At 44.6% G+C, this 16,440-nt stretch overlaps 1 protein-coding gene across 2 annotated transcripts in view; it reads right to left on the reverse strand.

Annotated features, from left to right (window-relative positions):
• Positions 1-295: 295 nt before the first annotated feature.
• The window catches only part of BLM (BLM RecQ like helicase), a 90,199-nt gene continuing 74,054 nt past the window's right edge, over positions 296-16,440 (reverse strand). The window contains exons 18-22 of one of the 2 annotated variants that reach the window (XM_080651560.1): positions 10,961-11,160; positions 10,306-10,498; positions 7,512-7,634; positions 4,613-4,814; positions 296-838 (exon numbers count right to left, since the gene is read on the reverse strand). In XM_080651560.1, coding sequence (XP_080507686.1) covers positions 661-838; positions 4,613-4,814; positions 7,512-7,634; positions 10,306-10,498; positions 10,961-11,160 — 896 coding nt within the window. In that variant the 3' untranslated portion in view covers positions 296-660. The remainder of the gene's footprint in view (positions 839-4,612; positions 4,815-7,511; positions 7,635-10,305; positions 10,499-10,960; positions 11,161-16,440) is intronic. The other variant, XM_080651561.1, reaches the window with a different exon arrangement.

A 16,440-nucleotide genomic window follows, 5' to 3' on the forward strand; every position in this document is an offset into this window, starting at 1 on the left:
CATATTCTCACCAACAGAACGTCTGACCATTTTCTTGTTGTTCCCAGATTTTGGGGTTTTATTCAGTGCTAACAATTCCATGGGCAAAAATACGGCAACTTATTGTGTTACTTTATATTTTAACTAGGCAGATTGAGCATTTCCCACATATTTGTGGGCCGTTTTTATTTCTGCTTCTGAGGAGAGCCTACTCACACCCTTTTTTCTACTGGTCTGTCTTTTCTTAATGATTTATAGGTGCTCTTTGTATATTACAGATATTACTCCTTTGTCATATTTTTTTTCTATTTTCTCTGTCTTCTAATTTTGTTTACGTCTTCCACAGAAAGTTTTACACTTTTACAACGTCCCATGCGAGTCTTTTCCTTCAGCTTCTGTGTTTCATGCGTGCTTCGAATTTCTCTCCCTGAGATGATTCAGCTGCTGCATCAGAGGTTCTCAGAATCAGCAGCCACAAGGCTTGCAGTGGCAGCAAATCATGCTTATTCAAAAGAAAATGTTTACTTTAAAAATAGAACTGTCACCCCAAGCATTTATTGAAACATTAATAGATATGGGTAAAAATTATAAAGGGCAAAACAAAAGTAACAGCTTTATATTCACAGATGGTCAGATGCTGACAAACAAGAAACAAGATCTCTGTACGTTGAGCTTTGGTGGTTAGGAAAATGCGTATGTCGGCCTGAGGAAGGGTCTATTCACAGGCTTCGGTGGAGCCATAATCCCCAATTTTCTACTGACTCCTGCTGCCGCCAGAGAACCTCGTGCAGTTGATGTTGGCCCAGGGATGCTGGAGGGTTTAGTTTTAGGAGATACCTTTCTGCATGTGGTGGATCTCCTAAAACATGACAAAGAAAATGGAAATGTTATATAAAACCCCCCAAACAGTCTTTTTTTCTCTTAACCTGAAAGAGCCACATAACCCATGATTTTCTTTGGTCTTACGGGTCACTTTGCCTGTAACCCCCTGGGTAAGGTCAGTTTCCTTTACAATTCAAGGAGGAAAGGACTCTGCTGTTCTTCAGACAAATTTATCTCCCTAAAATGTCAAGGACTGTTTCTGAATTCTGTGACTTGAGGCCAAATCATGTGCCTTCTCTCCACCTACACCTTTCATAGCTGATAATCAGACCCCTCCCTTGGGACAACAGAGCCCAGATCTATTCTGATCATTTAAGAAAAGTACGGGTGCCTTGTTTTAAGGCCCCAAATGCCTGGACAATACTCTGGAATTGCACAGTCCAGAGAAAGGTGGATGGGTGCATGGAGGTGGGGCAGAGCAGAGCTGAGCTGAGCTGAGCCTCTTCCTGCCCGGCCCCAGCCAGGGGAAGGCTGCAGCTGTGGTTCCCTGGGGAGGCCTGCGAGGGCTCGGGTCTGGCACGTCTCTGTCACCGCCACGTCGCCAGCAGCTCGCTGGATTGCCTGCACTCCCAGATCTGTGTTCTTGTACCTCCCACTCGCTGCCTTTACAGTCAGGGAAGAAGCCCTGGCCACAGCCTATTACAAAGTCCTTCAAGCACCTCACTTCCCTCACTGGCCTGAGATAATAGCTATTCTTTCCTCCTCCCTCCCACCCCCAATAAAATGTAAAATAAATAAATTAATTAAAAAAACCCACAGGGCCGTATGTTTACAAGGAAAACAGCCGGCAGCATTCTCTATAGAAGCCTTTTTCTTACACAAGTATTTCCTGCTGCTTTGTTACCAGGCTGAATTCATGCCCAACACGAATTCCACAGCATCGGGGCTGGCAAGTGGCCTCCCACCTCTGAATTCGGGGCTACCGGTCTGTGGTAATGACATTCTGGTGGGACTAGGTGAAGAGTGGTTTTTCAACATCGTTAAACTCTTGCTCCAGGGCAGTATGACCACAGAACTGGCAAAGATGTGCTCACCCGGCAGAGCAGCAGCCTGAATTTCCCTATGCAGACTTCCTGCTGAGATATTAGTCCGGAGCAAAAACCTGCTGTTTCTATTGATTTACGGAATGAATCTGCCAACAGCAGCCTCCATCTCACCCAGGCCGTCCATTTTACTCCCACTTAGGGAGCTGGGAACACAACTTGGGAACAAAATTCGTTCATTGTGTGTTCTTCTCAAGTGGTAAAGTTCCGGTAGGGTGGAGAGTTGAGGACCCTGGCAAAGAGCCATGTTTATTCTGCCATTGCGCAGAGACTTTCAAACAGGTGTGCAGTGGAACCGGAGGGAATCTTTCAGAGAGGCTCTGGGGAAATGAGGAGAATGAAGCACAGACACAAAGAGGCTGTGACAAAGGTAAAAGAAAGTAACAAAACGTACTGGTTTTCGGCTCTAGGGATCAAAGAATCCCATCATAGACACACAGGCTAATTAAAAACCAGCATCAAACTGGGACTGGCTTTGGAACTGACTGAGCTTTCCAACTTCTTATTAGATCAGGTTCTAGGCCACAGGGCAGAGTGCCTCACTCTTGTAGACCAAAGTTGTGAAAACTGAATAAGGGAGCCAAAGGCAATGATCACTTAAAATATGGTTTGCTTTGTTCTAACAAGTAAAAATGAAATCACAACCATTGCTAAGGTCTTCCCAGGTACTACATGTAGAAATGAAAATGCTCTGGGCCCTAGCTGGTTTGGTGCGGTGGATAGAGCATCGGCCTGAGAACCGAAAGGTCTTGGGTTCGATTCTGGTCAAGGGCACGTACCTCAGTTACAGACTTCTCTCCGGCCCGGGCCCTGGTCAGGGCTCATGCAGGAGGCAACCAATTGATGTGTTTCTCTCACATCGATGTTTCTTTCTGTCTTTCCCTCTCTCTTCCACTCTCTCTAAAAAAAAATCAATGGAAAAATATCCTCGGGTTAGGATTGAAAAAAAAAGCTCTGGGCAAGTATGGGCGAGCCACTGTCCAATCCTCCCTCTAACACTGAGACCAGGCTGGTACAACCTTGCGGAAGCCTCCCACAGCCTCCAGGGGTGGGCAAACTTTTTGACTCGAGGGCCACAATGGGTTCTTAAACTGGACCGGAGGGCCAGAACAAAAGCATGGATGGAGTGTTTGTGTGAACTAATATAAATTCAAAGTAAAGGAGCGGAGGGGAGAGCAAGAGAACAGGATAGAACAGCCGGATCCGGCCCGCGGGCCGTAGTTTGCCCACGGCTGGCCTAGGCCTTAGTTTCCTCATCGTAAACCCCAGGGGACCGGACCACATGCCTTTTAAGGACTCTTACTCTGTGTGGGCTCCTGAGGAAATGAGTATTTCCCAAAACGAAGGAATAAATGAAGAAAATAAAATGTCCCCACTGAAGAACATCTGCTGGTCACTTGCGCATTAAAAACCACAAAATTAAACTAACATTTACTAATGCTTTTAATTTCTGTATCCTGGCAGAATAATTAGCACATGCAAGATGTTTGTTTATAGACTTAACAAGAAAGTGACAATTTGGTCACATTTGCCTTCCCCTTTCTTCCCTCACTCAAAAAAATATTTTTTTATTACCCAGAAGGAAGAGAGTTACAAAAAACTGCAAAAGAAAAAACACAACAGCTTCCAGAAATTTACCGAGGACTTCTTTCCCTTTTCTGCAAGCATCTCTGTGACAACATGCAGTTATGTGGGAGGCGGCCATCCAGACTGATGGGATGGTCACGATCCTGCCAGACCTTACTTTCCTGGTGAGGACAGAGTGTCCTTGAGAAGACAGGGAGGGGGCTGTGTGAAGCAGTGCAATTATGAAGAAATACCAACGCTGCCCAGATCATCACCCAGCACCTGACAGACAATACTACCTTTGTTCCCCCTTGGGGTGCTAACAGCGCCCAGAGCTGATGAGTCCCAGCCCAGGGGGCAGGCACATGTGGGGAAGGGAGGATGGAGGCCAGTCTCTCGTAGCCTGGCTTGCCTGATCTTTGATTTTCCTGTTGTGGACTCTTCCCTGCTGCCCTGCAGATTGGGGGGTTGGCGCTCCCAGGTATGGGTGAATGGCAGGGAGTGTGCAGGGCCTCCAAGTGGAGGCCTGTAGATTCTGTGGCAATATAAGCAGTATAGCAAGTACTGTCAGAATCATAAAAGTAAGGAGGGAACAAAGGTTTCTGTTTATTCAGCTAGTATATGATTTATAGTATTTTAGGTGGAAAAGACTCTTAAGAAGAGCAATTATAAAAAAATTTTTTTTTCTAAGTTCAAGTCAAAATTGGAGCTTTTGCAAACTAGAAAGTTTTAGTGATAATCGACTTAGGAGTAGATTATTTTCAAAAACTAAAGCAGCCTAGCCGGCACGGCACAGTGGTTAAGTGTTGGCCTGTGAACCAGGAGGTTGCGGATGGATTCCCAGTCAGGGCACATGCCCCGATTGCGGGCTTGATCCCCAGTGTGGGGCATGCAGGAGGTAGCTGATCCATGATTCTCTCTCATCACTGATGTTTCTATCTCTCTCCCTCTCCCTTCCTCTCTGAAATCAATAAAAATATGTTAAAAATAAATAAATAAAATGAAAGCTAAAGCAAATGTTGGATCAAGCAACGTTTAATAATGGCTCATTTCACTAAAGGCTTCAAAGGGAACCACAGCAGCTGCACTTTCGTCCTTTCCTCCCTTATACGCTGGGTTGCAGAACATGTTGCAGAACTTACCCTTTTGTCTTGAAATCACCAAAACCAGTTTTTCTCCTTTTAGACCTTTGGCAGGCTGGCATCCTTTTCCTCTTTCTTTCATTTTTGGTTTTATTTGCAAAGTAATGAGAAGATATAGGTGTTTCCTCATCGCACTCCTCCGAGCCATTTCTAGCAGCGCTTCTGCTGCTGGATGGGCTCATCTGTGGGGAGCCGTCCTCAACTGCAAATGGACAACGCAGACATTTACCGGGGATGCCTGCTGGGCCCAGTGTCACCCGTCTACACGGAGACGCACAACACACTCAGTTCCGCTGACACCTACCTGCTTTCCTGGTGTCTTCTTGCCACATGGGCTTGACAATTCTGCAGGAACTGAACATTTCTTTTTCTTTAATTTCACAAAGCCCCAAGTTCTCAATGGCAACTCATTTTTTTAAAGGCAGAGAATTCATTTAAAAAAATCCGTGAGCCTGGCCAGTGTGGCTCAGTGGTTGAGCATCAACCTATGAACCAGGAGGTCACTGTTCGATTCCCGATCGGGGCATATGCCTGGGTTGCAAGCTCGATCCCTAGTGTGGGGTGTGCAGGAGGCAGCTGATCAATGATTCTCTCTCATCACTGATGCTTCTCTCTCTCTCCCTCTCCCTTCCTCTGAAATCAATAAAAATATATATTAAAAAAAATCTGTGATACTCTTTAACTCAACTAGAGACCTCAGGTTTAGCTCCTACTCTATGTGTATGACCTACACCTGTTACTATTTGGGCAGTTAATCCTGTTAAGCTCTTTTAAAAGTATGATGTGCTATATAAAAGATAAATTTTATTTATCAACTTACATATGCTGAAAATATAACCCAGTATAAGAGAAACATAAGCTATGCTCTGTACCTCACTTTGGAAGAAGAGTTACTTAGTGAGTGTCAGAAACTTCCAGGCCAGATTTTACTCTTCAAAGACAAAAACACCTCTTTGTTTTGGGGAACATTTCACCCACCATGCAGGAAATGGGTCTGTATGGAAGCACACACGTAAAGAGATGGTAACTTCCACAGGTACTGGCATCCCAACACACGGAAAGAACATGAAACCTCCACAGGTAAATTCATTCCTCCATTCTCTGAAGGAAGATATTTCCTGGCTGGTTCGGTTCACCCTCAGGCTACCTTGCTGCCCGGTAAAAAGGACAGGACGGGCCTTGTCCCTCCAACACTGGTTCCCACAGGAAGGCACTGTAGCTGGGGCAGAGTGCTGTCAGCCAGCTGTGGGACTCTGGGGATATGAAGAGGCCTCACCCATTTCCACCTGTAAAATGGGTGTTGTGAGGACTGAGTGATGCAAAACAGACAAAGCTCTTGGCACAGTGCCTGTCCCTCAATAGTGGCAGCAATTACCACCAGGCTGGCCGCTTCCACAGAGCAGCCCTGTCTCATGTGGGAAAAACCCTGCCAAACAAGTTACTGTAGTAAACAAACATGGAGTTCCCACCAAGGCATTGTCACTATTGTCAAAGCAAGGCCTTTAATGGGATAATGACGATACTGAGGAATGTATGAAAACCTTACTTTGCAGCATTTTGTTAGTGAATAAAAAACGATTAGGAACAGACAGAACTTGAAACACATGCTCACTCATTTCTCAGCCTGTTTACTATTTCCATTAGCCTAGAAAAGAAACCCCTACCGAGATCCCTTACAGAAACAAGGAAAACATTGAACTTGGCCTGCCTGTTGTGTCTTATCACATGGCAGTGTGTTAGAGGAGGCCATAAGCCAGGGGTGGGCAAACTTTTTGACTCGAGGGCCACAATGGGTTCTTAAACTGGACCGGAGGGCCGGAACAAAAGCATGGATGGAGTGTTTGTGTGAACTAATATAAATTCAAAGTCAAGGAGCGGAGGGGAGAGCAAGAGAACCCTCCGCTCTTTCGGCTCCGCAGGCCGGATAGAACAGCCGAACGGGCCGGATCCGGCCCGCGGGCCGTAGTTTGCCCACGGCTGCCATAAGCCTTCTGCATGTGTCCCGTCTCCTACACCTTCCTTTGCTCTCCAGTTCCTCTTAGCCAGTGCTCTCTATCGCTCAGTAGTGATGGGGTTCGCGATTAGAGATGCTTCGTGACAGGCCTAATGTAACCTTTGGGAACATCTGCTAAGGATGCCCTGATTGGGGCAGATTCTTTCACTAGCTAACAATAATAAGATAATCTAGCACTACAATTCCATGTTCATTTTTTTTTTAATATATATTTTATTGATATTTCACAGAGAGGAAGGGAGAGGGATAGAGAGCCAGAAACATCGATGAGAGAGAAACATCGATCAGCTGCCTCCTGCACACCTCCCACTGGGGATATGCCCGCAACCAAGGTACGTGCCCTTGACCGGAATCGAACCCGGGACCCTTGAGTCCGCAGGCCGACGCTCTATCCACTGAGCCAAACCGGTTTCGGCATCCCTGTTCATTTTTCCCAAATGTTTAAACGCCACTCTTCCACTTTACCTTTAGAGATGCTTTTCAGATAACGTGTCCTTCCTCAGGTAGGAAGCTGAAGCACAAGGAGGTTATCTGTGGCCTGCCAAGGACCACAGGGCGAGATGGGAGCAGGCTTGGGGCTGCACTCGCCCTAAGGGTCCCCCAGGTATTCGCCTGAACAGAACCAGCAACTTCTGGGCTCAAAGGTCCTCCTTTGGGTCCTAGTAGCAGGTTTGGTAGCTGGCATCCCGCAGGGGGCCTAAGCACCTGTGTCCCGTAAGAGGTGCCTGGCACACCACTGAAGGGTGCCCTGAGCACTTGAGCGTCAGGGTGACAAGGTGTCGGAAGCATGAACACACCCGGAAACCAGAGATTTAATCCAGTGAGATGCATCGCTTAACATTAAGACAGGCTTTCAGAAAACACATATTTGGCTGTATACTGAACCTGGCAGTGTCCACTCGGAGTATTTCTGTAATACTGGAATCACTTCTGCACCGTATTTTTCCAGTTTATCTTCAGTAACACCATCAATTTGAAGCAAAACATCAGGATCAGACGATAACGATTCTGTGCATGAACATAAAAGCAGGAATTTAAATTACCACCAACAGAAAACCTACTGATTTGTGCTCATTCACCCATTCAGCACATGCTTGTTAAGTGCCAACCAAAGGCAGAGCACTGGGCACATGGGCCAATTTTCTGCAAGGCAGTTGGTGCCAACAGAGGCAGCAGACAGGCCCAGAGGGTAGGAGCCCACCATCCAATTCCAGCAGCAAAGGTGCGTTAGGTCAGGGCTGAGAGGGAGGGCGAGCAAAGGACACGGGGTAACCGGAGAGGACCTGTGTGCTGGGCCTCAGAGTTTAAGCAGACTTTGCTATCTTCTCACAATAAAGGTTATTTAGGAGAATGCCCACATTCATGTTTCCAGATCTGACTTCTACCCTGCACTCCAGACTTGTATATCCAACTCAAAAAGACCATAACTGAATTCTTTTTTTTAAAATAAGAATTAAAAAAAATATTTTTTTACTGATTTCAGAGAAGAAGGTAGAGGGAGAGATAGAGAAACATCAATGATGAGAGAGAATCATTGATCAGCTGCCTCCTGCACGCCCCCTACTAGGGATCAAGCCCACAATCCGGGCATATGCCCTTGACCAGAATCGAACCCGGGACCCTTCAGTCTGCAAGCCAATGCTCTATCCACTGAACCAAACCAGCCAGGGCCCATAACTGAATTCTTACACACCCCAACCCAAACCCGTTCTTCATCCAGTCTTTCTGTCTGTGGGGTGAAGCGGGTAATCTGATTTTAACAAGCAGGCTGTTGAATCCTCTGCACACAGATGGTACATCAGTCTCGTGGCCGGACAAGCCTGTCATTTTGAAGATCACGCTAGCTGCTGTATGGAAAATGGATCATAAGGGAAAGAGCAGAAACTAGGAGCCCAGTGGGAGCCACAGAGAAGCAAGTGAGGATGTCGCGAATTAGGATGCAGCAGTCGAGATGAAGAAGAGATGGATTTGGATGCACTTGGGAGGCTGGTCTGTAGGAGTCACTGAGGCACTGGCTATGGGGAGTGAGGGAGTAGTAATTCCTACGCAGACTTCAGCAAAGGGTGGATTTCAAATCTTCGATTTTCACATCATTTCTGCGTTTAGAGGAAAAGGAACAGACCTTTGGGGCAGACTAGAAGGCTTATGGAGGGCGTTAGTGGGAGACGAAGTGGGAAAGGCAAGTAGAAATGCAGATCCTTGATAAACTTTGTACTTTGTCTGGAGAGCTGTTGGCGTTTTAACAGAGGTTTTGAAAGATTAAAATGTACATCATGTTCATATCTGGAGTTAAGGAGACCAGTTAGAAAACTACACTAAGAGCCTAGGAACGAAGATAGTATTTCATCAACTCTAAGACACTTATTCACGGTTTGACTTTCCTGAGGTCAAGGTTGGTCTTACAAGTGCTGACGGCTGAACGGCAGCTATACTGCGGCGGCTGCCGCCTGTGCACGTGAGGACCCAGTCACAGCCAGTAGCACTGCTGGCACGGCCACGGTGTGACTGCCGGGCCGGTTCCTCACGTGCCACAGAAAATGTCTACAAACAACTAGGCTGTGATTAGCCCTGACAAAGTGATTGTGAATGCAGAAACCTCAGGAACGGAGTAATGGGGGATAAATTTGATAAAGCAAATATCTCTTTTTGAGAAAATGACCACAAGTTCAGAGTTCCTTGCACACTATGACCAATGCTTCCCATGACTTAAAGAGAAGATGCCTGAAGTGGATGAAGCAGCGATACCCTTGTGTCACTCAGAGACGCCCAGCCTTCTGTGGCAGTTTGTGGTATCATTAAGAAAACACGACCACCAAACCAGGAGTGATGGGAAAATGGTGGAAGACACTAAAAAAGGCTGTTGTCACCAACATTCTCAATGACACACGGGAAAACAAAGATATGGAAAACCGACTCAAAAATAATTTGGAAGAGTCAGGCTTTGAATGTGAATTTTTACAAGTACCTAAATCAACTCACTTTAGTTTTATGCATTTTTCATGTACAAGCAGAATAAGTCAAAATAATTTTCAACAAAAGCACTGTGTTAGTTTAATTAGCAGAATTTTTTCTTTCTCAGTAGCTCATAAAATACAGTGTCTTAAAGTAGATGGCATCGTAGAGTTGATGAAGTACTATAATGACCTATGGTGCTGGGAATGGGAATGGAGAAGAGAGAGGGTGATGATGATGGGACTTTAGGAAGGTCCCTATGTAACAACTTATTTTCCAAGGACTTTACTATTAGAATTCTGGTTGAGCTATCTGAAGCTTTGGCAATAACTCAGGGCATTTATTAACTGAAGACACAGAAGAGTGCTTGATCCGGATTCAAAGAAGCATAACACATCATCTCTTTTCATAAGGAACTTAGCTCCTCGTTGCAAAGACATCGTTATAATAACATAGCTAAATTTCATAAAGGCAGGCACAAATGGACACATAATCATAAGTAACATCTGGTATTAGAGACTGCAATTATCCATATTCTAACATCCAGCATTGGAGGAAAGTATTTCAAGAGTAAGTTTAAATGGCTTCTCTGGAGTTTCAATTTAGAGACTAAATAAGAATAATACAAAAGCCTGAGATACATTTATGCACTTAAAAAGTTCCTTAGCAAGACTAACCTTGGGCTTATTAATTGATGCCACGGAACAGAAGGCTCATACACACCTACCTGCCAGCTTCTTGAGAGTGACAGTGTTGAAGATATTAAAGTAATGGACACCAAAAACTTTGCCCAGAGATTTGCACACTTCTGTAAGTTCTCCAAGACATTTCTTAACAACCTCTTCCCTCTGGGAAACCTTCGTCACTAAGGCTTTTTGTTTTTTTATACGGCTGGAATTTTCCGTCTCCATAAAGTCAACCTTTGAGTGAGAGGGGAGAGAGAGAGAGAAATCATAGGAGTGTGTGTGTGCACACTTGCATCAAAATAGGGGCTTTATTTAATGCTTCACTGCATTTTTGGGCGGATACTTCTTTTATGCCAAGTGGATGGTAAGCCCTTTGGGACAGGGGCTGTGCATTCTCCATCTTTGTCTCCCCAGGGCCTAGCACAGAACTACTTCTTGACAAATGTTAGTTTAGTAAATACGTGGTGATTTAGTGATCTGATAACCCATTAAGTTCACTTTGATAGTTACTGCATTACTTGGGTTCCATTTTAAGGTCTCTTTGCAAATTAAGAGGAACATAGTATGTTCATATAAGATAGTAGAAATAAATTCAGTACCCATAAGCTTTGGAAAAGAGAGTTTAATTTGCAATAATATGTTTTTGTCTACTCACTGTGAAATACTAAAATGAAATAAACATTTAAAATGCCGTACCTTTAAATGCCCATTTAGTAAAGCTTGCGCTTTACTTCCGAGCATCACATAGGCAATGGGTTGGTCATTGGCATTGATAAATAAGTCTTCATCCAAGATCTTGTCGAGTATCAGCTTTTTAAAAAGTCTTTCAGCATTGTGCCGTGAATATGTAGACCCCTTTCCAAATATCCCCGACTGAATTTTTGCACTCTTACTCCCTGGTGAGAAGGGAAAAAAAGTTAGATTAGTAAATGTAGGCACATCATAATGCTTTAATAGAAGGTCATTTGTGGGCAGGTCTGGATAAATGGAATACATCATTACCATGACAAAATATAAATTATTAAAAATTACTTTAAAATAAAAAGTAAGAAAATGCTTACATATTATAAAAAAATGTTAAATTATATGTACAATATGATAAATATGTGATTGTGAGCAAACACATTAAAATATTAGCAGTTTTTCCTGGAGTTATTTGTATTTTTTCAGTTTCCTCCATATTGCAATGTAGTGATCATGTATAACTCTTGCAATAAATTGTCTTAGCTGCAATCCTTTGTTCCCCCGAGAAAGGTCCAAACCAGAAGGCAAGAACCCTTTAAGGGAAGACCAGCACTGAAGCTGCTTTGTCCTGAGGAAGGAGCCGGTCCAGAGGAAAAAGCTGAGAAACTGAGCTAATCCTCCTCCGACTCCAATCCAGGCTATTGATTTTTTTAAAAAAAATATCTTTTATTGATTTTTTACAGAGAGGAAAGGAGAGGGATAGAGTGTGAGAAACATCGATGAGAGAGAAACATCGATTCAGCTGCCCCCTGCACACTCCACACTGGGGATGTGCCCGCAACCAAGGTACATGCCCCTGACCGGAATTGAACCTGGGACCCTTCAGTCCGCAGGCCGACGCTCTATCCACTGAGCCAAACCGGTTAGGGCCAGGCTTATCGATTTTTAAAAAATGAAAGAAGCTCTTGTTTGTATATTTAATTAATGTGATACCTGGGAAAGAGACTATAGTACAGAAGGGTTTATAATTAAAAGCAACATTCCTCTGCCCCACCCTCCCCTCCGGTCTCACTTCCCTTCTCTAAGGCATTCCCTTTCTAAACAGCTTGTTTGCAGCTCTTGTGGTTACCTCCACAGGCACCCTACCCCTTGCTGTCATTCCTCTAGCCCAGCTTTGGGGAACATCTGCCTGCTCTGTATAAGGCACACAGAGTCATTTGGTCTGGCCCTGCCCAGGCATTAGGGCGAGTTAATTAAATGTTTGACCAAATAGAGCAGGCTAACTTTTAAGCTGATAATTTTGAATGGCCCTCAAATGATGTTATAAACATCCAAATGGCCCTTGGCAGAAAAAGGGTCCCCCCCCCCTGCTCTAGGCAGTCACCACCTGACATTTACCTAATGAACCCCCAACTATGAAAGAGAGGCTTCATCTCATTTATGCCACCCCCTTCACTTTATCTTGCCCCAAACTTTGCTATAATACTGGTTCATCTATTCAATATTTTTGTAACTTTAGATAGAACTTTTGACCACTCTCTCCCCTCTATGTAAATTAGCGTCTCAAACCTTCTGGGTACTCTTCTTTTATTTATGTACTTTACTTTTATATCAAGATGAACATATACATCCTGTCCTGTTCTCTAACCATATTTAAGTCTATATGTTGATGCCAAGTGTTGTAGCTAATCAACAGTTAATAAGTTCCCTTCCCCACTTGGAATGCTGTGACTCTTGTGCAATCCTAAGGATGTTTACTGCATTCAGGAAAATGGATTATTGTTTTGGTAGATTTTATCAATTACTCAAAACCATGTGACAATTTCCTTTGTTTTACATATAACCTTAGCTCTCCTGTATGATCTTTCCCCTGGAGTTTCTAAGCCCCTTTTCTCCCTTTTTGGTTGAGAAGTAGCATTTGTGTTCTTCACTGCCATCAATAAAATATTTCATTTCTATCCTGGCCAGTGTTGCTAAGTGGTTAGAGTGTTGGCCCCGCACACCAAAAGGTAGCGGGGGTCAAGGGTATGTACCAGGATTGCAAGTTCGATCCCTGGCCCTGGTTGGGGCACATGTAGGAGGCAACCAATTGATGTGTCTCCTTCACATTGATGTTTCTTTCTTTCTTTCTCACCCTCTGCCACCTAGGGCCCTCCCCCCTCACTTAAAAAAAAAAAAAAAAAAAAAAAAAAAAAAGAGTCCTAGCTGGTTTGGCTCAGTGGATAGAGTATCAGCATGCAGACTGAAGTGTCCCAGGTTCGATTCCAGTCAAGGGCACATGCCCAGGTTGTGGGCTCCATCCCCAGCAGGGGGTGTGCAGGAGGCAGTCAATCAATGATTCTCTCATCATTGATGCTTCTCTCTCCCTCTCCCTTCCTCTCTGAAATAAAAAAAATATATATATATATTTAAATATATTTTATTGATTTTTTTACAGAGAGGAAGGGAAAGGGATAGTTAGAAACATCGATGAGAAAGAAACATCTAACAGCTGCCTCCTGCACACCTCCCACTGGGGATGTGCCCGCAACCAAGGTACGTGCCCTTGCTGGAATCGAACCCTTGCTGATGCTCTATCCACTGAGCAAAACCAGTTAGGGCAATAAAAATATATTTAAAAAATAAATATCCTCAGGTGAAGATTAAAATAAATGAATGAATATATTTAAAAAAGCCAAGCCAGTGTGGTTCAGCGGTTGAGCATTGTTCTATGAACTAGAAGATCAAAGCTCAATTCCTGGTCAGGGTATTGCCTGGGTTGCAGGCTCCATCCCCAGTAGGGGGCAGGCAGGAGGCAGCCGATCAAATGATTCTCATCATTTATGTTTCTATCTCTCTTTCCATCTTAAATCAATAAAAATACATTTTTAAAAATATTTAATTTTTTATTCTTTATACTAGAGCCCCAGTGCACGAAATTCATGCATGGGGGGGGGGGCGTATTGCAGGGGAGGGTGCCCCTCAGCCCAGCCTGTACCGTCTCCAATCTGGGATCCCTCTCACAATCCAGGACTGCTGGCTCCCAACTGCTCGCCTGCCTACCTGCCTGATTGCCCCTAACTGCTTCTGCCTGCCATCCTGATCACCCCCTAACCACTCCCTTGCCAGCCTGATTGACACCTAACTGCTCCCCTGCCGGCCCGATCGCCCCTAACTGTCTTCTCCTGCTGGCCTGGTTGCCCCTAACTGCTCTCTCCTATAGGCATGATTGCCCCCAACTGCCCTCCCCTGCTGGCCATCTTGTGTTCACATGGGGGCGGCCATCTTTTGTGTTGGAATGACGGTCAATTTGCATATTACTCCTTTATTACCGTGTTTTCCCGAAAATAAGACAGTGTCTTATATTAATTTTTGCCCCCAAAGACATGCTAGGTCTTATTTTCAGGGAATATCTTATTTTTCCATGAAGAAGAATACGGTACACATTTATTGTTAAATGAAAATAAAGGAAACTTATTACCTGTATACGGTACGGTAGTACGGTAGTTGTCAACACAAACCAGACAAACTGAATTCTACAGTATCAAGAATTTACTCATTTATTCAATGACAATCATGTCATCATCTTCTGGAACATCATCGTGATAATCCAATTCCTGAATTTCCTGGTGAATTTCTTGTGACTCCATTTCTTTCAGAATCAGTGGACCAAATCTCTCATGTTTAGCAATAGCACTGTCTTTAAATGAGTACTTCTTGTCAAGGTAGCCTGCTCGCAGTGCATTTGCAATGCAACTGTCAGTGATTTTCTCCCATGAATTCTTCACCCAAGTCACAACTTCTTGCAGTTTAGGTTTCACAAAGTTTCCACGCTGATTTCTCTCCATTCTATTTTCAATGTAGTCATTAATTTCCATGCGCAAATTGTCTTTGAATGGCTTGTTTATTGCAATATCAAGAGTCTGGAGATAGGCCGTCATTCCTGCGGGAATCATTATCTGATCTATTTTTCTTTCGTGAAGAAATGTCTTCATGTCTTTAGCGCGGTGAGTGCTGGCTGCATCCCAGACTAGCAGACCTCTTTGGCTCCCTCGCATAACAAGCGGCAGCATTAAATTGACCCACTTCCTTATAACTGCTTGTGTGGCCCAGGCTTTTTCAGTTTCAAGAATAAAAACGCCCAAAACACATTCAATCTTTTTCTTCTTGCCCTTAGAAATGATTAAAGGTGGGATTTTAGTGCCATCCAGACGAATTGCCAAAATACAGGAAACACGTGCACTTTTGTAAGCAGTGGAGGGAATGTACGCTAAGGAGGCACCCCGCTGTTCAATTGTTGTTTGAGATGATTGGCCCATAAACACTGCAGTTTCATCCATAGCAATCATGTTGGAAAGATTGTATTTAGAGAATTCAGCATCATCAATAAAGGACTTGAATGCAAGTGCTCGCTTAATAACTTGAGTATCTTCCAACCTAAACAATGTTGTAGATCTTCTTAAAGACAGTTCACTTCGCTGAAGGAAATTATCCAGCCAGTGTTGTGATGCTTTGAAGTCTTCGGGGGCTATGTCAAACTGTGGTGCCATTGCAAGGGCAAATTCTTGAATCTGAGCCCTATTCACAACCAAAGCCTCTGCTCTCCTGTCAACAACCCATTCACAGATCAGGTCTTCCAGCTTGGAAAATAATGGTTGCCGACCTGATCCACACTTGCGCTTTTTAGCATTTCCCTTGTCCACTTGTTCAATGAGGTTACCATACTCTGTTCGCCATTTTCGGACCAATTGGATACTCAACATCTTCTCTTTGCAGAAAGCAGTAAGATTTTGGCCCCAAGAGTATTCCACGATTCCTTTCTTGTACTCCACGGAGTAGCTTTTTCTTTGTGCGCTCATTTCTACCGTAGGGTAAAAAAAAAGGAATTGGGGTATCAAGGTGGGGGCAGGGGGATCACTCAAAATGACACAGGGGGGATCAGAGGGGGGAATCAAAATGGCACAGGAGAATCAGAGGGGGGAATTACCATTTTAGTAACCCCTTTTGATCCTCCTGTGTCATTTTGATTGCCCCCTCTGATCCTCCTGTGTCATTTTAAGTGATCCCCCTCCCCCCACCCCTGTGCCACTGAACACCTTCACCAGACATCCCCCCTACCCCTTTATCAGACATTTACCCCCTGGGGCCTGCCTGGGGACTGTCACTGGGCTTGCTGGGGCCTGGATCTGGGCTGGAGCAGGGTCTGCCACTGACTGAGAACCTTCAGTCATCATGAAGGCGGCTGCGAGCATCAGGTAGTGTCACCAGAGACAGACCAGCACTCACCACCTTCGCCGCGTCCCATCCGCTCTAATCCTCCTGTTCTTCTACACGCATCTGCGAAAGTCTCCTCCTCTCTCCCGCCCCCGTGCTCACCGCTCACTCCGACCTCCGCTCCACCTCCACACAGCAGTGACGTCAGGACTCCGCGTAACGTCACTGGTTGCTAGACACCAGTCGGGGCGGCCCTAGCGACCAGTTTACGGTAAATTAATTTTCATTCTGAGACAGAA

The sequence above is a fragment of the Plecotus auritus genome (genome assembly GCF_963455305.1).
Source record: "Plecotus auritus genome assembly, chromosome: 15".
In the NCBI taxonomy this organism is placed as follows: Eukaryota; Metazoa; Chordata; class Mammalia; order Chiroptera; family Vespertilionidae; genus Plecotus; species Plecotus auritus.